Genomic DNA, 24,432 nt, shown 5'->3' with positions numbered 1-24,432 from the left:
AGGCGAGAAGGACATGGGGCCCTGTCATCTTGCAGGAGAAGAGCCACGGACAAATCGCTTCCTGGAAGCCAGCTGCACGCCTGTCCCTCCCCCGTCCCACAGCCCCTTGAGATCTACTACCTCGGTCGTGCAAGGAAACGGAACACTCAGCTGTTTCACCACCCAGATTTGGGGGAATGAGGAGGGTGTCTTCCCCTGAATGAGAGCGGAGGTATCAGGGACTGAACAGAGAACAGGGAGGACCAGACCTGGATCGGTGCAGGCCCTGGACAGGTCCCCAGGGGCAGAACGCCCGTGGGGCGCACTCAGTGGGCAGCGAAGGAGAGACACGGCTCTCTTGTCCCAGTGGTAGCCAAGTGCTGAGAGGGAAGCATAAGGGCCCCCTGGGAAGGCTGCAGAGGCAGAGTTGGAGCAGGCAGAGAAGGCTCTGGGTTCTCTCCCCTTTGGACCGCCTCCAGAGAAACAGCTCTGCCAGTTGCATAATCCTTCTATTTGCCCGGAGCCACAGTTCTGCCCTAGAGGGGCCTGAAGAAGGCACCTAGCAAAGACTGGACAGGGAAGGGAGTCCGCCCCGAACAAGGGCTGTGCTGGTTCCCGAGACCTTCTGCCGCTGCACAGGAGGATGGAGGCTCACAACGGGACGGCCCCGCTCAACTTCACCCTCCCACCCAACTTCGGCAAGCGCCCCACCGACAAGGCCCTGAGTGTCATTCTCGTGTTCTTGCTGCTCATTATCATGCTCTCGCTGGGCTGCACCATGGAATTCAGCAAGATCAAGGCTCACTTCTGGAAGCCCAAGGGACTGGCCATCGCCCTGATGGCCCAGTACGGTATCATGCCTCTCACTGCCTTTACTCTGGGCAAGGTCTTCCAGCTAAACAACATCGAGGCCCTGGCCATCCTTGTCTGCGGCTGCTCCCCTGGCGGGACCCTGTCCAACATCTTCAGTCTGGCCATGAAGGGGGACATGAACCTCAGGTAGGACTGGAGGTGAGGAGGGAGCCGCCTGGGGAATGGAAGCTGCATGGGAGATGTCCCAGTCAAGGTCAAAGTCAGGATAGGCAGTGAGTGGGGGCCAGGTTGAGGCTAGGGTAGGGGTAGGGGTAGGTGGGACTGCTGTCAGCGCTTAAGCTGGGCTGCAGACAGGAGTTGGGATACATCTTGGTTTAAGCATCAAGTCAAAGGGGACCAGCTGGTCCTGAGTCCTCCTGAAGACCCCCTTATGGCCAGAGGTGTCTCAGATGGGCCACAGAAACCGACTTATAGGAGTACTATTTAAACCCGAGAGGCCTCTGGGGAGCTCTGCCCCCTTACCATGGTGGGCAAGTTGTTTGCCTTGAGGCCAGAGATCTGAAAGGGAGTGCACAGGGGTTCCAGACTTCTCCAGGGAGATCAGGGTGGCTTAGAACCAAAGAGCCCTTCCAATCCCTGTAGAACAGACAAGACTTTTCAAAGATCCTTCCAGCTATCCAGACCTATGGGATGGCCTCTCCTAATCCCCCTGGGCCCGTCAGGCACAGGAACATATCCGTGCAAAGACACAACCAGGCAGATCCCAGAGTTTCCCAGGCCGTGCTGGGCTGCATGCCCGTGAGCCACACTGGGAGGGGGCAGAGCAGCCATACCCCCTCACCCAAAGCATCGCAGCAGAAATCAGGGCTCGCTTCTGCAGGGGCCAGCTGAACACCTGTCCTTCTAACCAGGCGGGACTCTGATGTAGAACGCCTGCCAGAGTGAGGCCATTTCAGACCTGCTCCAGCCCTAGCAGCAGCCCGCGCTGGCTGAGGGAAAATCACCAGCAAAAGCCCCGGCCTCTCTGTGAGCCTCCGTGTCCAGCCTTCCCCCTCTGAGGTTCAGTGCCCGGTGGAGACCCTCTTCCTCTTCATGCCAGGTAGGGCAGTGGGCTCAGACGGTCCAGCTGCTCGTGCTGGCCAGCCCCCGGCTGAACATTACTAAGCACACCAGCCAAGAAAGCTGATGCAGAAGAATGCCACCGAAGTTTAAATGAAAAACCAATAGTGAGCGGGTCTTTACTGGGACCTACCTTCTGAGCTCTGGACTCTCTACCCACGTGACTCAGCACTCACTGAGGCAGTTGATGGGAAGACAGGCACAAAGTTGGGGGTTGGCTTGCACAGTCTCCCATGGGAACACGTTCAATGTTCAACTCCCTGTGAGGAAATTCTTCCCGCTATCCGATCCAAATCCTTCCTGCAGCAAAGCAAGCCCTCCGCCTTCAGTCTGCCCTGTGGACAAGGCGTGTTGCAGCCTCTGTGTCCCGAGAAACCCGGACTATAGCTTCATTCCAGTGTTGCAGGGGTGTCGTAAGTGTGAGTGACCAGATGTCCCAGCCTCAGTGGCCATGGGGTGCCGTGAAGTCTCTGTGAGGTTCGAGCCCCCCTCCAGCCCAGCCTCCAGCGACGCAGGAGCATGAGCCCTTGTGCTCTCCTGCTTGGCCTCTTGGTCTGGGCTCCTGAGGACCCTCACCTCTCCCAAGACCCCACAAAGAAAATGCTGGGATACCCACCTTCTGCCATAAAGCGCATTCCCTCAGACAGACCTCCCTGCACATTGAACCATGCCTCAGAGCCCCGCAGCCGGACATGGATCCCACATCACCTACCTTCACGGGCTGCCAGACTTTAAATCACAGTCGGAGTTCATCTGGGACAACTCCTTCCATGTATCACCGAGAAATGACTCTGGTAATACAAAACAGCCAGGCACTGCGGCAAGCACTTCGCAGGAAACCTGCATAGAGCATCCTGGGAGGAGGTGCTGGGTGGAGTCCCATTTTAAAGATAAGGAAACTGAGGCACAGAGAGGCTAATACATGTGTCTGAGGTCTGGGAGGCTCCAAATGCTATCCTTTCACTCAGATACCTTCAGGGCCAGGCATGAATAGAAAGGAACACAGTGACCGGCAGTGACCTGCCAGCCGTGAGGTGCGGGTCCCCTGAACAGGGCGGATCCCAGGTGTCCCTGCCATGGGTGTTCCATGGGAGCATGAAGCCGCTGCCGACTGTTTCCTGCTTTTCCTGAAAAGGTCGAATCTCCCTTTTTTACCTGAAAGCTCCAAAGTTTTCCATATTGACAACTCATTAACATCTTTTTTAAAACCCTGTGCAAGCCCAATGGAGCCTGTTTGGAGCCAGCCACTACAGCTGGGAGGCTACCAGGCGGGACCTCTCTTTAAGCCCAGCACTGGACGATTCCCCACGTGGAGCTGTGGTGACTCTTAAGGCCCTGATTCTGCTTTAGAGATGAGGAACTGAAGTCCACACACTTGCCAGAGGTTTCCCAGAATTTGTGGGAAAGTCACGCCTGGAGCCAGTCCCAGCCTCTCCCACCCGTACTGCTCCTCACGGCTGGAGTGAGTCTGGGGTCACCGCCATCACAGGCCAGAGGCCACGTTCTAGGAGGCTGAGCCACCAGGTAGGGCAGGCATGGCAGCTCCTTCCTCGAGGGCGCCACCGCACACACGCTCCCCAGAATGCAGGTGACCACAGGCAAGGGAGGCTGCCCTCAAAGTTGAAGCGAGCTTGGCTATTCAGGGCCGTGAGTCCCTCTGACCACCTTTGCGGCCCCACACCTTCAACCAGCCTGCAGGCCTTCCCCTCCCCACCGGAGAGGTAGGAAGCCTAACCAGGCTGAGACAGAAGGCGTTCCGGGAATTTCACACTCCCCCAGAAGCTGTCAGGTCCCCCCACGCTCCCTCAGCTTCAGCCTCCAGTGCCTTTACTGACAAGGGTTCCAAACCTGTCCCCCCAACCAGGGTGTACAGATGTCCAAGAGCAGGGCATGTGCAGTGTTCTGAGAGGCAAGAAAGAGAAATAAAAAACGGCATGGACTTCCTTTCCCTCTGGCCCTCTGCTCCCCATCCTCCCCCAGAGGCAGCCAGGTCCACACTGCTCTGCCGAAACAAGCCCCCATCTCAGAGCTAGAGGCTGGACAAGTCCTCCCCCGTCCTTCAGGATAAAAGGAGGATCATGACAGTTAGAGATACTAGTGATATAGGAGGTACCCGGAGGTCTTGGGGCATGGTTTCCATCCACCAGAGTTCGCAAGGCACACCACGTCCAGAGCAAATTCCAGAACTTCTGATGTACCAAGCCAGAGTAAGCATGACTCCTCTGCCCAAGGGCATCAAAACAGGCACACAAGTTGTGTGTGGCTTTTCTCCCAAAACAAGATCCATAGCTAGCGCCGGAGCCCCCTGTGTCCCTCCCCAGTTTGGGGCCACTCTACCCACCCCAAGGGAGCACACACCCTTTTACACTCTTACTACCTACCTCCTTGCCTCTCTGAGATATGGGCATATGTGCAGAACAGCTTCTCCGGGGCCCTTGACCCGCAATGTAGTTTGCTGGGATGCATCTGTTCTACCGACAGACATTTATTTACGTGGATTTCACATTCTGCTGCTGTGAACAGTCTTGTACCTGTGCCCCCTGCTCCCGGGGCGAAAGTGCATAACATCAAAGCAGGACTGCCAGGTCGTGGGGTTCGCATGCCTACAAATGAGTCTCCAGAGTAGTCCTCGCCCTTCACACTTTCCCCGGCGGAGTAATGAAGATCCTTTTTTCTCCTTGCAGTCATCTGTCCTTAGAATTGTCAGACTTTGTCATTGGCGCCATCTGGTGAATGTGGAATAGGTCGCAGCGGTTTTAAATGTGATTTCAAGGGAGGTTTAGCACCTTTTCATATGTTTATTGGCCATTTGGCCAATGACCAGGTCGCCATCAGTCCTCCACTAGAAATATGTCCTTTGCTGCTTTTTCTCTTGACTGTCCTCTTGGACATTTTTTCTCACTGAATTGTAGGTATTTGTTGTTTTTGTGTGTTGCAATGATCAACTCGGTTTGGGACTGGTCTTCATAGGTTGATGTTGATGTCTTATAATACAGAGTGTTTATTTTAATGGACTCAAATTTACCAATCTTTTTCCTTGGCAGTTTGTGTCTGGGGAGGGTTCCTTTAAGAAATCATCGACTATGCTCAAGGTCATGAAGATATTCCCCTACATTTTCTTTGAAAAGTTTTTGTTTTTTTTTTTTTTTTAAGATTTTATTTATTTATTTCACAGAGATCACAATAGGCACAGAGTCAGGCAGAGAGAGAGAGAAGCAGGCTCGATACCGAGCAGAGAGCCCGATGCAGGGCTCGATCCTAGGACCCTGGGATCATGACCTGAGCCGAAGGCAGAGAGAAGCTTAACCCACTGAGTTATTTCAGGTGCCCCTGAAAAGTTTTTAAGTTATGCTTTTTCACATGGAGATTTTCAATTGCTCATTTTTATGTATAGTGCAATCTAATTTTATCTTTTCCAAATGAATAGAGAGAATTCCCAGTACCACTGAGTGAATTTTTCTCCAGTAATTGGTAATGCCATCTCTCATGTGGATAAAATTCACCAGTATGTGTGGGTTTGTTTCTAGGAATCTCTTCTCTTGGTCTGTGTGGCCACCTTACACCACGTTTTCTTAATTACCATGACTTTGTAAGTCTTGATATCTGAAAGGTAAGTCTCCGCACCTGGTGCCTGGGTGGCCCAGTCAGTGAAGCATCCAACTCTTGGTTTTAGCTCAGGTCATGATCTCAGGGTCCTGGGGTGGAGATCTGCATCAGGCTCCACACTGAGCGTGAAGCCTGCTTGTCCCTCTCCCTCTGCTCCTCCCCAGGCTCTCTCCGCCTCTCAAATAAATAAATTAAAAATTGTTAAAAAAAAAAAAAAAAAAGAAAGAAAGAAAGGGAAAAAGAAAAAGGAAAGAAAGAAAATTACGTTCGCTATTCTTTGCCCTTAATTCTTCATTTGGTTTGGGGGATTAGGTCTCAAGTCTACAAAAAACATTTCTGGAATTTTTTTTTTTTAGATTATTTATTTATTTGATAGACAGAGATCACAAGTAGGCAGAGAGAGAGATGGGGAAGCAGGCTCCCCACTGAGCAGAGAGCTCGATGTGGGTCTCCATCCCAAGACCCTGAGATCATGACCTGAGCCGAAGGCAGAGGCTTTAACCCACTGAGCCACCCAGGCGCCCCTCATTAAATTAATAGATTACAAATTTAGAGGCTTCCCATCCATGAAAATGATAATAGCTTTTCTTTTGGGGAGAAGGACTTTATTTTATGCCTTTCTGTGGACTTTTATAATTTCTTCTGTAAAGATCCTGCATGTCTCCATTAGATTTATTTCTAAATACTTTATAGATTTTGTGAATATTATAAATGGCACCTTTTTAATTGCAGTATAGTTGACAATATTGGTTTTTAGCTATACAGCATAGTATTCGACAGTTACATATATGACAAAATGCTCACCACCAGTAAGTCTGCTAAATGGTATCTCTTCTTAAGAAATCCATGTCCTGGGGCACCTGGGTGGCTCAGTTGGTTAAGCAACTGCCTTCGGCTCAGGTCATGGTTCCAGAGTCCTGGGATCGAGTCCCGCATCGGGCTCCCAACTCCATGGGGAGTCTGCTTCTCCTTCTGACCTTCTCTGCTCTCATGCTCTCTCTCAATCTCTCAAATAAATAAACAAAATCTTTAAAAAAAAAAAAAAAGAAAGAAAAAGAAATCTATGTCCTGGCATGTGGTGGAGTGGGGTGAGGGAAAAAAAAAACTATGTCCCAGTTATTTTTTCTAGAGTAACAGGACACAACTGATTTTTTCATATTGCTGATAGAGTAAAAAAAACTCATGGATTCTTTTACTTTCTAGTTATATGGAAATTCACTTACATTTCCTCTGTGGACAGTCCAATCATTGGCATGTAATGAAAGTTTAATTTCCTTTTTTCCCATTCGTATAGTTTCTATTTCTTGTTTTCCTGTGCTAGCAAGTACATATAAATACATATATGATTTACAATAGAAGTGATGGTAACACATATCCTTGCTTTATTTTTCTTCTTGGAGGAAACTTTCTTATTTTTCACCACAAAGTTTACTATTTGCTGTGGATTTTTGATAGATACCCTTTTTAGGTTAAGGAATTCCATTCTGTTGCTAGTGTGCTAATTTTTTAATGCACAAACGCTGAATTTTGTTGAACGACAATTTTCTTAGCTATGAAAGGATCACACCGTGTTTTTTTCTAATGTGATAATACAGTGATATATGTCAGTAGATTGTCTAATGTTAACCCATTTTTACATTGCTGGGATAAACTCATCTTTTTCTGTGTATTATTTTGTAAAGGCATTGTTAGATTTATTTGCTAATACTCTATTTTTTTTTCCCTTCTTTGTTCATGGGTGAGAATGGCCCCTAACTTTCCTTCCTCATAATGTCCTTTTGCAGCTTTGATTCTAAAATTATACTATTCCGGAGGGGAGGGGTTAGGGGTTGGGGTAACTGGGTGATGGACATTAAGGAGGACATGTGATGTATTAAGCACAGAGTATTATGTAAGACTGATGAATCACTGACCTCTAACTTTGAAACTAATAATATATGTTAATTAATTGAATTTAAATTCTCAAAATTAACCTTAAAAAAATAAAGTCATAGTATTCACAAACAATAAATTGGGGCATGTTTCTCCGTTTTGTATTCTCTATATAACATTGAGACTATCTATACTTTGTTGAATCGAACTCTGCTGTGGAACTATGGATGTCATGTGGGGTTTGAAGGATAGATTTTCACTACCTACTTCATGTCCTCAGTGATTCTAAGTTGATTTCGGTTTTCAGCTTCATTTTGAGCTCGTTCCTATAGATTACATTTCCCAGGAAATTGTTCATTCAATCCAAATTGAAAAATGAAAGTACAAAACGGTCCTCGGTTTTTTTCTATAACTCCCTAAAATCTTTAATGTGTCTTTAATTATGTACTCTTTTTCATTCCCAGAATAATCAATTGGTGCCTTCTTTTTCCTTGATTAGTCATGCCAGAGGTGTCTTTTCTTGGACTTGGCAAAACAGAACAAAAAACAAGCTGCTCTTGGTTTAATTGATCCTCTTGATTTATATAAATTTTATTTTTTTAAACATTTTTAAATTTTTAATTTTACTTATTTATTTGACATACAGAGATCACAAGTAGGCAGAGAGGCAGGCGGGGGGGGGGCGGTGGGGAGCGAAGCAGGCTCCCCACTGAGCAGAGAGCCCGATGTGGGGCTTGATCCCAGGACCCTGGGATCATGACCTGAGGCAAAGGCAGAGGCTTTAACCCACTGAGCCACCCAGGTGCTCCTGATTTCTCTCAACTTTTTTTCTTCCTTCTATTTTCATTGAGTTTACTTTGTTCTAATTTTCTCAGTAAGATCCTCAGTTAATTTTTAGTCTTCTGCTTTTCCTTTTTATTTTTAAGATTTTATTTATCAGAGAGAGAGTGCGAGCGAGCCCAAGCAGGGGGAGCAGTGGGGCGCAGCAGGCAAAGGGAGAAGTAGGCTCCCCACTGAGCAAGGGTGCAGAAGGGTGCAGGGGCTTGATCCCAGGACCCTGGAATCATGACCTGAGCTGAAAGCAGACACTCAACCGACTGAGCCACCCAGGTGCCCCAAGTCTTTCACTTTTCCTATATAAATATTTGAGGCTATATTTTCTTCTCTGAATTATTTTAGCTGCTCCCCAGATTTAATTATTTTTATCCAGATATAATTCACACACAAGTTTCACCATTTTAAAGTGTATAATTCATTAGTTTTCAGTATATTGACAGGGTTGTATAACTATCACCACTATCTAATTCCAGAACATTTTAATCATCCTAAAAAGAAACCAGTTAGCAGTCACTGAATTTTTCTCGCTCACCCAAGCCCCTGGCAGCCAATAATCTATATCATGTCTCCATAGAATTTATAGAAGTGGAATCACGTAATATGTGGCCCTTTATGTTTCTCCTTCTTTCACGTGGCATTTTGTCTTCAAGGTTCGCCCATCTAGTAACGTGTGCCGGTACTTAATACATTGCTTTTTGTGGCTGAATAATATTTACTTCTTTGGGTACACCGTATTTTACCTATCCATTCATCAGTTGATATTTTTATTGTTTTCCACATCTTGGCTATTATGAATAATGCTGCTCTGAACATTAGTATACAAGTTTTTGTGTCAACTTATGTGTTCAATTCTCTTGACTATGTATCTGGTAGAATTGCCGGGTCCTAATGGTTACTGTCCCATCAACAGCACAGTTAGACTCCTATCTCTCCACATCCTCTCCAAGACTGATTAGCTGTCACCTTTATTGTAGCCATACTGGTGAGTGTGCTGATCTCATTATGGTTTTGATTTGTATCTCTCTAATGACTAATGATGTCAAGCATCTTTTCGTATGCTTATTGGCCATTGGTTTATCTTTTTGGATAGTGTCCTTTGAAGCACAAACATTTTTAATTCTGATAAATAATTCTGATTTATTTTTTTTCTGTGTGTGTGTGGGTGGGCTCTAGATGTCATTTCTAGGAAACTGTTGTGCAATCCAAGGTCATATCCCATGTGTTTTCAAATATGTGTCTCATTATTATTCTGTCCCCAATTTTTTCCATTATGATTTTATATTTGACACATGGGATTATTACTTTATTTCTCCAATAGTTCTTTTATTATTGATTTCTTGGTTTCAACTCTCCTCTTTTCACAAGTATAGACCTCAGTTCTGGTCCCTCCCTTTATCAAGAAAACCAAAGCCTTCAGATTACCAAGACTAACACTCTACCCCCTACCCACTCCACACCATGCCGCTTCAGCATAAGCTCACCCACGAACTCCTTTGCATTCTGTTGCTGGTAACTGGAAAACTCCCTAACTTTTCTACAAGCTCAAATATGTGTTTAGTGCTTTAGATATTCCTGGAAGAAGGATTTTCCCATTATTTAGTTCACAGTATTCTTTGAGGGTCTCTCCTCACCTCTGGCAGCTACTTATTCCTAGTGACCTCTACCTGTTGCTGTCCTTGATGGCTACACTCTGGACCCTTTGACTTAGGCCATGCTTGATGTGCACTGAAGCTATATTTCACTTCTATGGAAACAACCAGTGTAGATAGATAATAGGGCTGTGGGGAGGAGAAACACACACTTAGTGGGGCTTTCCTGGGGTCTTGCCAACCCTTCATGCCCAACCCTCCTACAAGAATGGAAGCTAGAGCCATATATGGTCACATGAATATCCACAAATCCAACAATATTTTCTAGCTTCTTTATTCTTTCAACCAGCCTTTCCAGAAGGCCTCTCCCTATACAGGACTAACAGGTAGTGGAGTCCAAATGGAAACGGTAATAGTACAATTAGGATACAGATTAGAGCAGAGATATATTATTCAGGCTCTGGGACTCACACTCTACTTATCAAAAATAACGTAAAGATAAACCAGAAAGTAAAGAACTTGAGAATATCAACTTGTAACCTGTATCTCCTAAGCGTACTGGAAAAAAAGAAATTAAATGTATGTAAAATGCTTAGCACAATGCCTGGCTCATAGCAGGAAATCAACAGAACAGTCTATGTTAATGGGCTCACTCTGTACTCTCTCTGCTTCTCCCTCCCAGCATCGTGATGACCACCTGCTCCACCTTCTTTGCTCTGGGAATGATGCCCCTCCTCCTGTTTGTCTACTCCAGGGGGATCTATGATGGGGATCTGAAGGACAAGGTACCCTACAAAGGCATCGTGATATCACTAATCTTGGTTCTCATTCCTTGCACCATTGGGATCTTCCTCAATGCCAAACGGCCACAATATGTACGTTATGTCACCAAGGTAAGAACCTGGGGACCTGTACAGGGAGCAAGAATGCCACGATCATCTCAGTGTATTGCTTGAGGAGAGTCAAGGCTTTCTCTGTGTCTGTTTCTTTCCTTATTGGAAGAAGTAAAAGGATTGACTATTGGTACACCTACCTCATGGGGTTGTAATGTATGTGAGAATACTTTTGAAAAGGAGAAAAAAGTAGAACACATGCACAATCATATGATGATTATTTCTCGTAATTTTAATTTTCATTATTTTCATAATAAAAATTTGTCTATATACCTACTAGATGCTAAGTTTTATGCTAATACTTGGAGGCTTCGTTGTCGTGAGTCTGATATTAGCAGACAGTGAAGGAACACATGAGAAATAAGACCAAATTCAGTGCACAACTAGGTATTGGCTGAATGCAAGATCGGAAGGGGTAGACCATGAAGGTAGGATTTGGGTCAGCCTGAGTCGGGGGGAGCCTGAATAGAGGAACTCAGGGGGAATGACGGCAAACTTGGCTGACCTTACAAGAAGTCAGAGGAGAAGAGAACAGGGGAAGAGGTAGCGTGCGCACTCCCAGCATTTCAGGTGTGGGATGGGAAGGAGAGATGACTAGCCCCAGGGGGCTTGGAGGAGCACTGTGGTCACACACAGGCCATCATGCCACTGCCCTGCCCTCAGAAGAAACATAGACTCTTGGGAGTGCTACGATGGACCCCTACCAACTTCGTAACCCTGGAGCTTAGTCCCTGTAAGTCTCCCCCTCCAGCTCACTGCTCACCCCCGCAAGGCTGGGACTCCGTGCTCGTCCTCAGGAAGGACTCTGCCTCAGACCAGCCTGCGGGGCCTGCTGCTTAGAAGCTCAAGCCTTGGCGGCAGCTTTGGGCCTGAGACAAAGGAGTTGCAAGTCGTCAGGACTTTTCAGTTTTCGCACTACCACCACCCGGGGTAGGTTTGCCCTTGTCCTGGCCCAGTCCTAACGCAGTGGCTTCAGCTATCCTTCCCACTCCATTGACAGACCTGGAAAAGTCATTTCTCCTCGGTCCATGTTCAGTTTCCCCACCTCAGCTCTGGGTGGCTTCACCCATTCTCTCCACTCTTGCTTCTCAGAGATCTGCTTTTAGTGATTATGGCCCCAGGTTCCCTAGCCTCCCGCAGTTCTGCTCTCATTTCTCAAGTCTCTGTGCCGGTTGGTTCTTTACAATCAGTACTGATACAGGTTCACTTCTCTCCTCTCTTTAAAACACAAAAACAAAAGCCATCCCTCCTGGGCTCCAGCAGCTGCCTTTCCTCCCCTACCCATGCTTCAAGAAACACCCCTCCCTGCACCTGTGTCCCCCACCACCTTCCACTCCCACCACACCCACGAGGGCAGCTCTCACAAGTGACAGGCCCTCAACAATTAGTCTCAGCTAATTAGTCTCAGCTACTTGAATCTCTCACTTCTCTCCTCCTTGGTCTCCCATCCATTCAGCATGATGATCTACTTTCTTTGCCAAATCCAACAGACATTTCTTGGTTCATCCTTAACTTTTTAGCAACCTTTGGTATGACTGACCATGCTTCTCTCTCAGAAGCCTTCCCCTCAGCTGTGGTGACCGGGCACTCCTGCTTTCCTCTCACCTCTTGGGCACTTCTTTTTGGACTCCCTAGTGAGTTTCCCTGGTAAAAGTTACTTCTCTGCCTTCAGCCCAGGCTTTCTGCTTTTCTTGCCAGATTTCCCTAAGCAAATCATTGGTCATTGAGATGGACCAGATCTCCCCACCATGAGATCTGGTCCATCTCAATGACCATCCACAAGCTGATGACTTCCAGAACACCACCTCCAGCCCTCAACTATCTCCTGACTCCAGGATTCATTTATTAACTGCCAAATATTTTCACCTGAATATATGTCAGGCATTTAAAACTCATTAAGCATTAAACTCAAACTATCTCCTCCCCAAGTCTGCTCTTCCCCCATGTGATTATCTCAAGCCATGGCATTCCATGTGCCTAGCTGCCGGAGCCACAAAATCGTCAAATCATTCTCAGTGTCCTCTCTCCATCTCCTCTCCCACCCACCTGTTGTCTATTCTGCCTTGTGTCGCTTGGATCCATCCACTCTGCCCCATCTCTGAGAACACTATCATCTACTCGGGCCACTGTCCTCTCTCACAAGACAACTGAAACAGCCTTCTAACCTGGCTTCCTGATCGGTTTTAACCCGAGGGTGGAGATGGACAGTACGAACACTTCCCGTGTCTCTCCACTGCTTAAAACACACCTCGTCGGTTCTGTACATTCTCGAGGATAAACTTTGAACTCCCTAATGGGGCTTTCTAGGCCCTTCTCGACTTGCTATCCCCAACCTCCCCAGTCCCAGCTCTTTTCTCTTTGCAAATGTCCTCCCCTCCACTTGGGACACTTCCCACATGTGCAGGGGCAAAACCCCCAGACATGTTTGCATCTATCATTTAATGTTATTCCAGATAGTTTGTAGAAGTATAGGAATGCAAAAAAATAAATTTAAAATGGGAAGTGACAAAAAAAAAAAAAAAAAGGGAAGTGACCCTGATATCATTTAATGGAACTCTGTTCTTCCCCATTTTGTAAGTGACAAAGCCAAGGACTATATTGCCAGTCACAACTAATACAAGAATGTAGGTCTTTTTAACTCAGAATAACTTTAATTAAAAATATTCACCTGAAGATGCAGAAACGATCTCAGATCTTAGAGCTGGCAAGGCTTTCAAGATAAAGTTCAGTTTCCTGCCTTATTCCAATGGAATAACTGAGGCCCCAGAACCCACTTGGCAGAGCCAGGATTATTAACCTGTCTCCTGTTGCTGGTTGATGCATACCCACCACTCAATTCAACAGCAGAAATGGAGTCCAGTGAGATCTCCCTCTTACGTAAGAGAGAGTGAGTGGTAAGCTGAAAATTGAGCAAATACCCATCCCTGCCCTTTTCCACATGTAACCCTTCTAGAGACTTTCAAATCACAATTACCCAACTTCTGCTAACTAGCTCTGGCAGAAGGTATCTGCTCAAATTCTGCTCCATCACCTGCATTATCTCGTGGGAGGTCACATCTAGACAGGCCAAGATACAAGTTCAAGGATGTTCTATTTGGAATGGCAATTCAAGTAAAACACTCTAACTTACCCATGCAAGTCTATGTGGTCAGTTTGATGAACCCCAGCATGACCTGGTCCGCTTGTACCACAAGCCACCCACCACCCTTAAATAAGGGTCCTGCTGTTACAGTGCCTTGGCCACTCCCCCAAGCTTTCCCCCACTGGCTGCTACGGGAGATCGGCCCCACCTCCGTGTGATAGTGTTTGCCAACGTGTAGCTTACACTGCTGTCTTTCAAGGCCTGTCTCGGCTCCTGTTTCCGTCTCTGTAGTTCTGCAAATCCTCTAAACGAGAGGATCTTCTTAGTTTGGTCATTCAGCAACCCGTGTATGCCACCTTTGTGGGAATAGGGAGCCAAATTATCTCCCGTATCACTCGCACGCTGATGGATTGCCTATGAATGGAGGCTGCTCACAGCTTCTGTCAGCTCGAACAGTGAAGTCAGGTGGTACAGAAAACATGGAGCAGCACCTACCTCTGGCCTGTCTCAGCAGGAGGTTGTGGACAAGTGGCAGGACAAAGATGACAGGAAGCTCTGGGATGTTCAATTCCTCTCCTTAACCCGTGAATAAGAAGAGGGGCTACAATTCAGTGAGTCAGTTCTTACATGCCTAGTGCTGTGCTGTCCACTGACTCAGAAATGTGGAGTGGCTGAGCAATGTTTACGCTCCTGGAGACTGGCAGTCAGCCTTCACACCAGGGTCGCACCAACGTCTATGCTCCAAACCACTCTACAACCCCAGGAGAACCAGAGTGAGAGAATGAGAGCAGATGCCCACAGAGAACAGGATATCTGGGTTCATTCATGGGCAATTTCAGTAGCCCAGTAACCCCTATATTACCCATTACACTCTTTTGATGGGGACAAAATCTATTTGGTCATTGAAAAGAGGAAAAAATCCAAAAGGAGAAGTCAATTCAAATGCAAACTAACAGCTCATCAGTGAAATCTTCCAATACAACCTGATATGTGGTTATCATTGAAGTCTGTGAAAGTCCTTCCTATCTTGGGGTAGGACCACTAGTCGTTACAGGTTGACATTTAAATTTTCACATCAAAGGGGACTTGGGTGGCTCAGTGGGTTAAGCATCTGACTTCGGCTCTGGTCATGATCTTAGGATTCTGAGACCCAGCCCTGCATCAGGCTCCCTGCTCAGCAGGGAGTCTGCTTCTCTCGCTCCCTCTGCCCCTCCCCATTGCCCGTGCACTCACTCTAATAAAAAATAAAAATCTTTAAATGGCCACATCCGTTGCAATGTGGATTCAAACACAGAAATGCAAAACAGTAGAGCTGAAATTTGAGCAATATAAATAAATGTTAAAATGTTACCAAGACAACTCTGTGAATGTAATTAATGCCATTGGATTGTACACTTAAAAATGGTTAAAATGGCAACTTTTGTGTTATATACACTTTACCACAATTTCTATTTTTTTTTTTAAAGATTTTATTTATTTGAGAGAGGAGAGAGTATGTGAGAGCACAAACAGAGGGAGAGGTAAAGGGAGAGGGAGAAGCAGACCCCCTGCTGAGAAGCCCCCCCCCCCCCCAATCCCGCCAAGATCATGACTTGAGTCGAAGGCAGATGCTTAATCGACTGAACCACCTAGGCGCCCCTTACCATAATTTTCTAAATATTACTAGGAAATATGTCACATGAATGAACTGGAAACTGGAAGCAATACACCTAAATATTAGAAAATAACATGGTAAGTTCAATAAAAGTGTGTTATATATTCCTTTACTCAGAAGATTAAGGGATACAGAGCCTTAAATTTATGCATATACTTTATCAGGTTGGTGTGTCATTCTCCAAAATGAACAGACATGTGAGTGCAGTTTGAAAGCTTTCATTCTTATGTTACATGCTAAAAAGTCTTATTGTAATTTCATCATAAATTCACCTATTGAAAAGTTAAAATGGTAAGATGGGGGTGCCTGGGGAGCTGTTGATTAAGCATCTGCCTCCAGCTTGGGTCATGATCTCAGGGTCTGGGGATTGAGCCCTGTGTCAGACTCCCTGCTCAGTGGGAAGTTTGCTCCTTCCTCTCCCTCTGCCCCCCAACCCCACCCCACTCCAGCTTGTGCTCTGGTCTCTCTCAAATAAATGAATAAAATCTTTCAAAAAATAAAAAATAAAATGGTATGTAAGATGCAACTATAAAATCAACAAATTTTAAAATAAAGCAAATTCTAAAATAAATGAAAACATACCACTGTTCCCAACAAATATTGCTTTCGTAGGCACTCACCTGGGGCAGGGTAGACGTGCAGTGTTTCTGATGTTCCCTTATTACCCAGAACATTCCTGAAACTTCTTTTGGTAACTTCCTTCATATCCAATCTGCAGGTCACTCAAGAAAGTAGGCTTGCCCCTTTATGGTTATAAATCAGTTTGGGAGTCTAAAATCACATTACCTGGCTCAATCACCAACCTTTACCAGCTTCACTTCAGATGATTCTTAGCAACTTCCAGAAATCAGATTCATCCTAAAACAGAGGCAATCCCTACACGTAATGGAGGTATTTGAGACAAGTAGGACAGGTTCCAAGTTCCTAAATATGCGGAGCAAGCGATGGTAATATGGTAGATATGTGTATACAGGCTCCAGAGATAATGACTTTGTAAGAAAACTAAACACTTGTGGGAGGACTGAATGAATAGTCTCATGCCTTCGAGTCACAGCGGTCACTGAAATACCTGCAGTCCAGAGAGGTCAGTTAGAAGCCGTGCTGGCTTAGTAATGTGAAAATAAAGTAAATCTCACTCAAAATGCAGTTGGGAAGCCCTGAAGGGACTACCACTCTCCTGAGAATCGGTATGCCTTTTGTGTAGCTTGTGGCTTTGGAATGGTATGGAACCAGTAAGGCTTCCTCACTTCTAGCGGGGACAGAATTAAAAATGGCCTTTCTGTCCAGAAATTATTAGATGCCATACTCTTGCCAGCCACTTGGCCATTATCAAGGTCCCTGGGAATCCTAAACCTGATTCCCTGGGACTTAATGGAGACCACCTCGCTGATATTTCTGCAAAGAATGCTGCTTTCAAAGGAACCAGTAACTAAACCTCTGTCATGGTCCAAAAGGATGTTCCCCCAAATGATAATCTAGAAGAACTGACCAGAGATGCTTAACAATTGGCCCCAGAAAAAGGAAAAATATTAGAAAACGATTAACTGCTAGTCAATTTAAAACAAAACGAAACAAAACAAAACTCTGGCTTGGGCCAAAAATCTATTTGGTTTGGGCCAAATAATAAGCCTGGGTGGCTCAGTGGGTTAAGCGTCTGCCTTTGGCTCAGGTCATGATCCCAGGGTCCTGGGATCAAGTCCCACATTGGGTTCCCCGTTAAGTGAGAAGCCTGCTTCTCCCTCTACCTACTTCTCCCTCTGCCTGGCTTTCCCCTGCTTGTGTTCTATCTCTCTGACAAAGATATACATAAAACCTTTTTAAAAAATGGCATAGTCAATTAAAATTAAAAAAATAATAATGTAGTCCTGCTCGAGACACAAGGCTCCCATTACTGACGACTGGAAAGCCTTCATGAACCAATACCGGCGGAGAGATATTAACAAGGTCTCAGAGAGTACCTCTTTTGCTTGCCTCACCTGCCCAAAACACAATCCAAGAAAACCTGTCCACACTGCTCCCCACACCTCAAACTACCTACTAGACTATTTGAAGTTTGATAAATGGATTTTCTAGAGCTTCCTCCACCTCGTATATATAAATGTGTTTTGGTAATGGTTTGTATGCTTCTTCACTGGACTGAAGCTTTCCTTTGTAGATAGGCTACTGCTACTTCTACAGCTAAAATCCCACTAAAGGTCATCAATGCCCCCCGGAACTTCATAGCGACCAGGAAATTCACTCCACCAGTCAAGGGCTTTGACAAGTCTGCGCAGTTCAGCTACTTTTACGGCACTTTCACTGTGCTCACCACCCTCAATCTTCAGGGCTAGCTGAACACATTAAGACCCAACTGGCAAAATTTGTAGAGACCTTTCAAATACCATGGCCAAAGGCATTGCCCCTAATCCTTCGAAATCTATCATCTATTGCTCAACTTGCTTTAGTAATCTTTCCATAGTGTGCTCCCAGGAGATGAAGACTTTAACCATCATACCTTGTAGTCCTGAAATTTAACCTACTGGAAGAGACAGCTCAGAATTCCCCCCAACCCTGTTGAAAATGCCCCTAACAGGTATTATTAACTCTCGTGCCACCAAACTAAGGAACAGACTTTTGGATCGTCTAATGAAAGCATCAAACCCTGACTGGACCCACACACCAATTCATGACCTAAAAATGATTTCTAGGATCAAAGCAGATGACACTTGAAGGAGACAGTTTTCCCAAGATATTAAGCCTGTATTCCTTTTTTTCAATATTGCTTCTTCACCTTATTTCCTCCCTTTCTTGGCTCAATCTATTGTAAAAGGGGAGAAACTTTCTAACTGCTCGATCTGTCACCAGAAATTGCAATCTGTTCATGAGGTCAGAGATTCCTTACCTGTAACCAATTTATCTTTTATCCCAAATTATAACTACAAGACCTGTCAGGTTAGGCTCTTATGACCAGGTGTTCTCAGACCTTGTTTCAACCTTTCTCCAACCATAACCATCAATCCTTTGACTTTTTTTTAAGATTTTATTTATTTGTCAGAGAGAGTGAGCATACAAGCAAGGGGAACAGGGAGCCAAGGGAGAAACAGGCTCCCCACTGAGCAGGGCGCCCGATGTGGGACTTGATCCCAGAACTCTGGGATCATGACCTGAGTTGAAGGCAGGCATCCAACTGACTGTGCCACCCAGGCATCCCAATTCTTTGACCTCTTTAGCTGGATGCCTTAAGGTTTGGAATCCTAGTTTAGGACTATTACACATACAAATCATTATTCTGCTAGATATTCACAAACTTATTTACTATCAAATCTCTACAGAAATAACACACCAATAGAGAGATGTTAGTTCAAAGACTTCCAAGATGATCTCCAATGCTTACAATCTTGGCAAGATATAGACCTCAGATGGGAAATGCCTGAGAGTTCTCCCTCATACCCTTCCTTGTTACTCTAATGTAGCCTCAACAGTTTCCAATCTATGCACTTTCCAATATGGGACACGACCACCAGGGAAAGTCCTTCCTGGCACTGAGGAACAAAACCACTTTAGTGGATGGAGCCACTAAATATAAAAAACCTGACTCTGGATCAGTAATGCTTTTGAAGAAAGACCTTTATCAAAAGGGAGAAATGTGAAAATAAAGAAAACCTCATTTAAAATGGAGTCCAGGGGGCACCTGGGTGGCTCAGTGGGTTAAGCCTCTGCCTTCAGCTCGGGTCATGATCTTAAGGTCCTGGGATCAAGCCCCGCATTGGGCTCTCTGCTCAGTGGGGAGCCTGCTCTCCCCACCACCCCCCCACTCCGCCTGCTACTCTGCCTACTTGTACTGTCAAATAAATAAATAAAATCTTAAAAAAAAAAAAAAAAAGGGAGTCCAGAAGCCCTGAAGGGAGAGCTCTCCTGCACTACCAATAGCCAAAAGCAGCTTGCCTTACATACCACAGCAGGAGGAAGAATTTCTCCTTGCCCAGCAACAGCCCTGCCAGTGAGGACTTAGTAAAACAGCACCTCCCAGTTTGTCCTCTCTAAAGGCATAGTTGCCTATTCTGAGCGCTTGCCTATGGTTCATCACAGCTTACTTGTCCCAAGCTGTACTTCCTCTATTTCCAGATAAACTCATTTTGCTGGCAATCATCTGGCTATCTTGTTAACAGTCAATAGTAACAAAAATTTTAGATCTGTCATTCAAGATGCTTCCTAGCTACCTGTAAGAATTCCAAAAAGATGGGAGATAAAGTTTTTTGTACTCCCTTCAAGTACCAACTTTTCATTAACATGTTTTCCACCTTTAATACCCACCCGTTGCTTCCTCAGACTCTCTGCTCCTCCCTATCCCCTACCACCCTTCTAATTCCCTTTTCTTCCTGTCCTCATTTACAGGGAGGGATGATCATCATGCTCTTGTTAAGTGTGGCCGTCATAGCACTCTCTGTCATCAACGTGGGCAAGAGTATCATGTTTGTCATGACACCACACTTGCTGGCCACCTCCTCCCTGATGCCTTTCGTCGGCTTCCTGCTGGGCTACGTCCTCTCTACCCTCTTGCGCCTCAATGGACGGTAGGTATTATTTTAGATCTCAATGTCCCATGGGCTTCATTCTTGTCCTCGTCTCTCAGGAAAAGGCTAAGATCCAAAACCCGGGGGAGGCATTTTCCTGGCAGTATGTACAAATGCATCAACTGAACAAGGAACTTTGGACTGTGAGAAACACTGGAGTAAGTTACTAAATGGTTTGGGAACAAAAGCATCTAATTACCCAAAGAGCAACAGCTCATGACAAAGTGCTCCCTCCTGAGCTGAAATCTGGTAGCTAAACAACTCTGGAGTGCCTCCAAGTCATCATGGCTAAGTGTTGACAATCCTCTTCCTTTTCCACGCTTCCTCCTTGGCTGCCAAGGCTTTAGTCTTGACTAAGGACACCACTGGGTAACAGCTCTGCTAAGTGGCAGAAGAGTCAAAGTGGCTATGCACGTCTGCTGTAGTTTAATTCAATTCACAGACTCAGGGGCTCTTTTCAGGGACAGTCAGCCTGGCAGTCTGGTATAGGATAATCAGACACACCGTCTACACATGGCATTATGTTTCAGAAACTTTGCCTCTTTTCAGCTATAGACAACTATTTCTGCCAGAGTCTAATCATTAGTAGCACCCTAGTGCCCTCCCTCTGCCCCCCACCCAAACTGAATTGCTTTAAAAATACAGCTTAAAAAGTTATCCATTTTAAGAATCACACTTATTAATAAAGAACAAATTATAGGATGTAGCATGCGGCTACATAGTAGAGTTAAAACTGTCAAAGACCACTAGATGTCAATTTTCAGTGATAAATGGCCAATCAAGGGCCAATCAGAGTCGTCAGTTCCCCATAATAAATGTGGTGAGATGGCTTTCAGAATTTTTTTTTTTTAAGATTTATTTGACAGAGAGAGATCACAAGTAGGTGGAGAGGCAGGCAGAGAGAGAGAGAGAGAGGAGGAAGCAGGCTCCCCACTGAGCAGAGAGCCCGATACAGGGCTCGATCCCAGGACCCTGGGATCACGACCTGAGCTGAAGGCAGAGGCTTTAACCCACTGAGCTACCCAGGTGCCCCCGGCTTTCAGAATTTTTAATCACTACTTTAAAACGCTACCACAACTCAACAAATTAAATGTGTATTTACTAAATGTAAACATCCCATTCTTTATAGTCCGTAAAACAAGAGTAAGAGTATGTTCTATGTACCATAGATAGAAAATGGGGCTGAATCAAATTTTTTTTTTTTTTAAAGATTTGGCAGTCTGCAAGCATGGGGGGTAGGGACAGAGGGAGAGTATCTCAAGCAGACTCCCCATTGAACAAAGGACCCCGCGTGGGGCTCAATCTCACAACCCTGAGATCATGACCTGAGCCATAACCAAGCGTCAGACTCTCAAGCAATGGAACCACCCAGGCACCCCATCAAGTTTTTTAAGTCATTATGGGTTTGGAATTAAAGATGTTCAAATCAGAAACTAGGTAATAGGACAAGGTCCCCCAGGCATTTCAATCTTCTACTTTATGTTCACCTTCAACTGTCCCATATGTAAACCACAGAACAAGCCGATGAATGATGCTGGCTCACACTTCCTCCCTCTTCAGCCAGACAGCTCTCCAAATTCTAATTTGGTAAACCTGCAGTGGACCTACTAGTCACCACACACTTCAACCTTCAACGAAGTAGTCTTAATAAAGAAGTCTTAATTTGGGAAGGAGGAAGATGGACAAGTAAATTCGCACCCTCACGTCCCTTCTGAGGGAATAAAGAGGTGTTTTTTTTTTTTTCAACCTATGCAGGTGCAGCCGCACTGTCAGTATGGAAACTGGATGTCAAAATGTTCAACTTTGTTCCACCATTCTCAATGTGACTTTTCGCCCTGAAGATATTGGACCACTTTTCTTCTTCCCTCTCCTCTACATGATTTTCCAGCTTGGAGAAGGGTTTCTTCTTATCCTCCTCTTTCGGTGCTATGAGAAAATGAAGTCTTCCAAGGGTGAGTATTTAATCGTTCTCCTCTCTGTTCTCCCATACTGGATCTGATCCTTGCCAGCAACGAGATCTCTGGAAGGGACTTTTTGGATGGGACTTCAACTCTTACCAAGCAACGAGAAACCAGGCAGCACCAAAAGTAGGAAAGGACTTCAAAGAGCCAGGGCTATTTCCAAAAACTGCACTCCAGTGGTCTTCTAGCTGGAAGAATCTGTGCATAGACTTTGCCCTCATGGGAATAAGGCAATTTTGACTTTAGGGAGACCACGAAGACTCAGAATGAACAAGGCAAATTTTTCTAAGATACTAGATAGCCGTGAGGTGGTAGTTGTGTGATGGGCTCTATTCACAATCTGGAAAACTCAAGTTTTCTTCAGGCTAGGTTCTCCTGTCCTAGAACCAGGTTAAACCCCAGCACCACTGGCACTCCTTTATGAGTGAAAGAAAATATATTAAAGCAATACAGACTAATAAGCCAAGAGCCAAAAGACTCCAACTCTGATTACAGAGTAAACAAAAGTAGTATAAGCTTATTAAACAGTATCACGATCACCTAGTCTGACAGCTTAGTCTGATCATTATTGAATCACTTTCTAAACAATAGCACGGCACCTCTAAGATGTTCCTTTTTTATTCTCTCTAAACTATCAACCTCAAGGAAACCACTAAGGCCCTCTCTAGGTGGACCTTAACTGCAAATGTCATTTTTCCAAATTAGGAAACCTTACTTGGTAAGCTATTTCAGTATTTTGTAATTCTATACATCCATATAATCAAATTCTTCAACTGGAACTTATTTCTCATGAACCTGAAGGGCTCCTTCAAGATGTTTCTAGACCCTGGGGATGGACTCAGACCCTAGGAGACAATCTCCTTCTTGGAATTATTGCGTAATAGTAAATGTGGATTTACAATTAAGATATAATCTTATCAAGCAGTCCAAAAGAAACCAGTTAAGTAGCTGGCCTTATTTCAGAACTTCAAGTGTTAGTTTAAAACTACAATAGAGGGGCGCCTAGCTGGCTTAGTGGGTTAAAGCTTCTGTCTTCAGCTCAGGTCATGATCCCAGGGTCCAGGGATCAAGCCCCAAATCAGGCTCTCTGCTGAGCAGGGAGCCTGCTTCCCCTACCCACCCCCTCTGGCTTGCCTCTCTGCCTACATGTGATCTCTGTCAAATTAAAAAACAAAAAAAAAAAAACAAAAAAAAAAACCCTACAGTGGAAGGGGTCCTGGGCAGCTCAGTTGGGTCAAATACCCATCTCTTGACTTCAGCTCATGTCATGATCTCAGGGTAAGGAGATCGAGCCCAGGTCAGGTTCTGAGCTCAGTAGTGTGTGCTTGAGATTCTCACTCCCCCTGTTCAGGAGCACATGCTCTAAAATAAACCTTAAGGGACACCTGGGTGGCTCAGTCAATTAAGAGTCTCCCTTCAGTTCAGGTCATGATCCCAGCATCCTGGGCTAGAGTCCTCCAATGGGCTCCTTGCTCAGTGGGGGAAACTGCTTTTCCCTCTGCCTGCCACTCCCCCTGCTTGTATGCTCCTTCTCCCCAACAAATCAAATCTTTAAAATAAATCTTAAAAAACAAAACCAAACCACAGTGGAGTTGTAGAGAAGTATCTGTTCTGATGCTTACCTGAAGGCAACTGCCCATGAAGTCTTTAGTCTCCACTACCTTACAAAAGTAGTGTGAGGTGGAAGTTTCTAAACCAACCAACCAACCAGGTTCCTAAGTTTGCAGGGCTACAATGCAGCTCAGAAGGCCTTAAGAGCTTACACACTGTAAGGGTTGAAGCAGCTGTGCTCAGGGTGAAGATTTGTTTTTGTTTCTGAGCCCTGTACCCTTCTACAAAAATGGGGACAAGACAGGTGGACCCTGACTCCTATGATCACAACTCACCAACTCTATACAGACAAAAAGAGGGATGACCAAAACACTGAAGGGGCATGGAAACTCCACTAAGAAGACCCCCTAAAGTTACTCTTTCCTCCCTGCCCCTCATTTCTCCCCAAATGCAAGTCGACCCTTCTGAACACATTTCCTATACTGAGAAGTTGGGAGAGGAAGTGTTAAAGAGTCAATATTAGACTTACTTCGTAGTGTTACCATAAGGGATGTTGAAGGGAAAACAAATCCTTCCCCCAGAATTTAAGTCATAGCAGGACAGGTGGTAAAGTGATGGGGGGGAAAAACTCACAAAACCTCACAGAATACAACTTAATACCTAAGATGTTCTTTGACCGAACAAGCTTTGTATTAACTATAGTTGCTCTCCTTCTCCACTCCCTTTTCAACTTTCCAGATAAAACAAAAATGACCTACACAGCTGCTGCAACTGAAGAAGCCATTCCAGCAACTCTAGGAAATGGCACCCACAAAGGGGAGGAGTGCTCCCCTTGCACAGCCCAGCCTTCCCCGAGTGGCCTGGATTCTGGTCAGAAGGCAATTTAGTGTGATCAACTAGAGAGCAAAAGATGAAAGGAACAC

The 24,432-nt window shown here is 45.4% G+C and overlaps 1 protein-coding gene across 1 annotated transcript; it reads left to right on the top strand.

Moving 5' to 3' along the window:
• Positions 1–524: 524 nt before the first annotated feature.
• On the top strand, positions 525–24,396 carry LOC111148671 (solute carrier family 10 member 1). The gene is made up of 5 exons (XM_022505440.1): positions 525–978; positions 10,498–10,708; positions 19,819–19,997; positions 21,753–21,949; positions 24,248–24,396. Exons 1-5 carry the CDS (start codon positions 623–625, stop codon positions 24,394–24,396), a joined length of 1,092 nt encoding a protein of 363 aa, XP_022361148.1. The 5' UTR covers positions 525–622.
• Positions 24,397–24,432: the final 36 nt, after the last annotated feature.

This window comes from Enhydra lutris, unplaced genomic scaffold (assembly GCF_002288905.1).
Source record: "Enhydra lutris kenyoni isolate GAN:26980312 unplaced genomic scaffold, ASM228890v2 scaffoldscaffold20, whole genome shotgun sequence".
Lineage (NCBI taxonomy): Eukaryota > Metazoa > Chordata > Mammalia > Carnivora > Mustelidae > Enhydra > Enhydra lutris.
The sequence above is the reverse complement of the archived record's forward strand: the minus strand, read 5'-3'. Positions and strand labels throughout refer to the sequence as shown.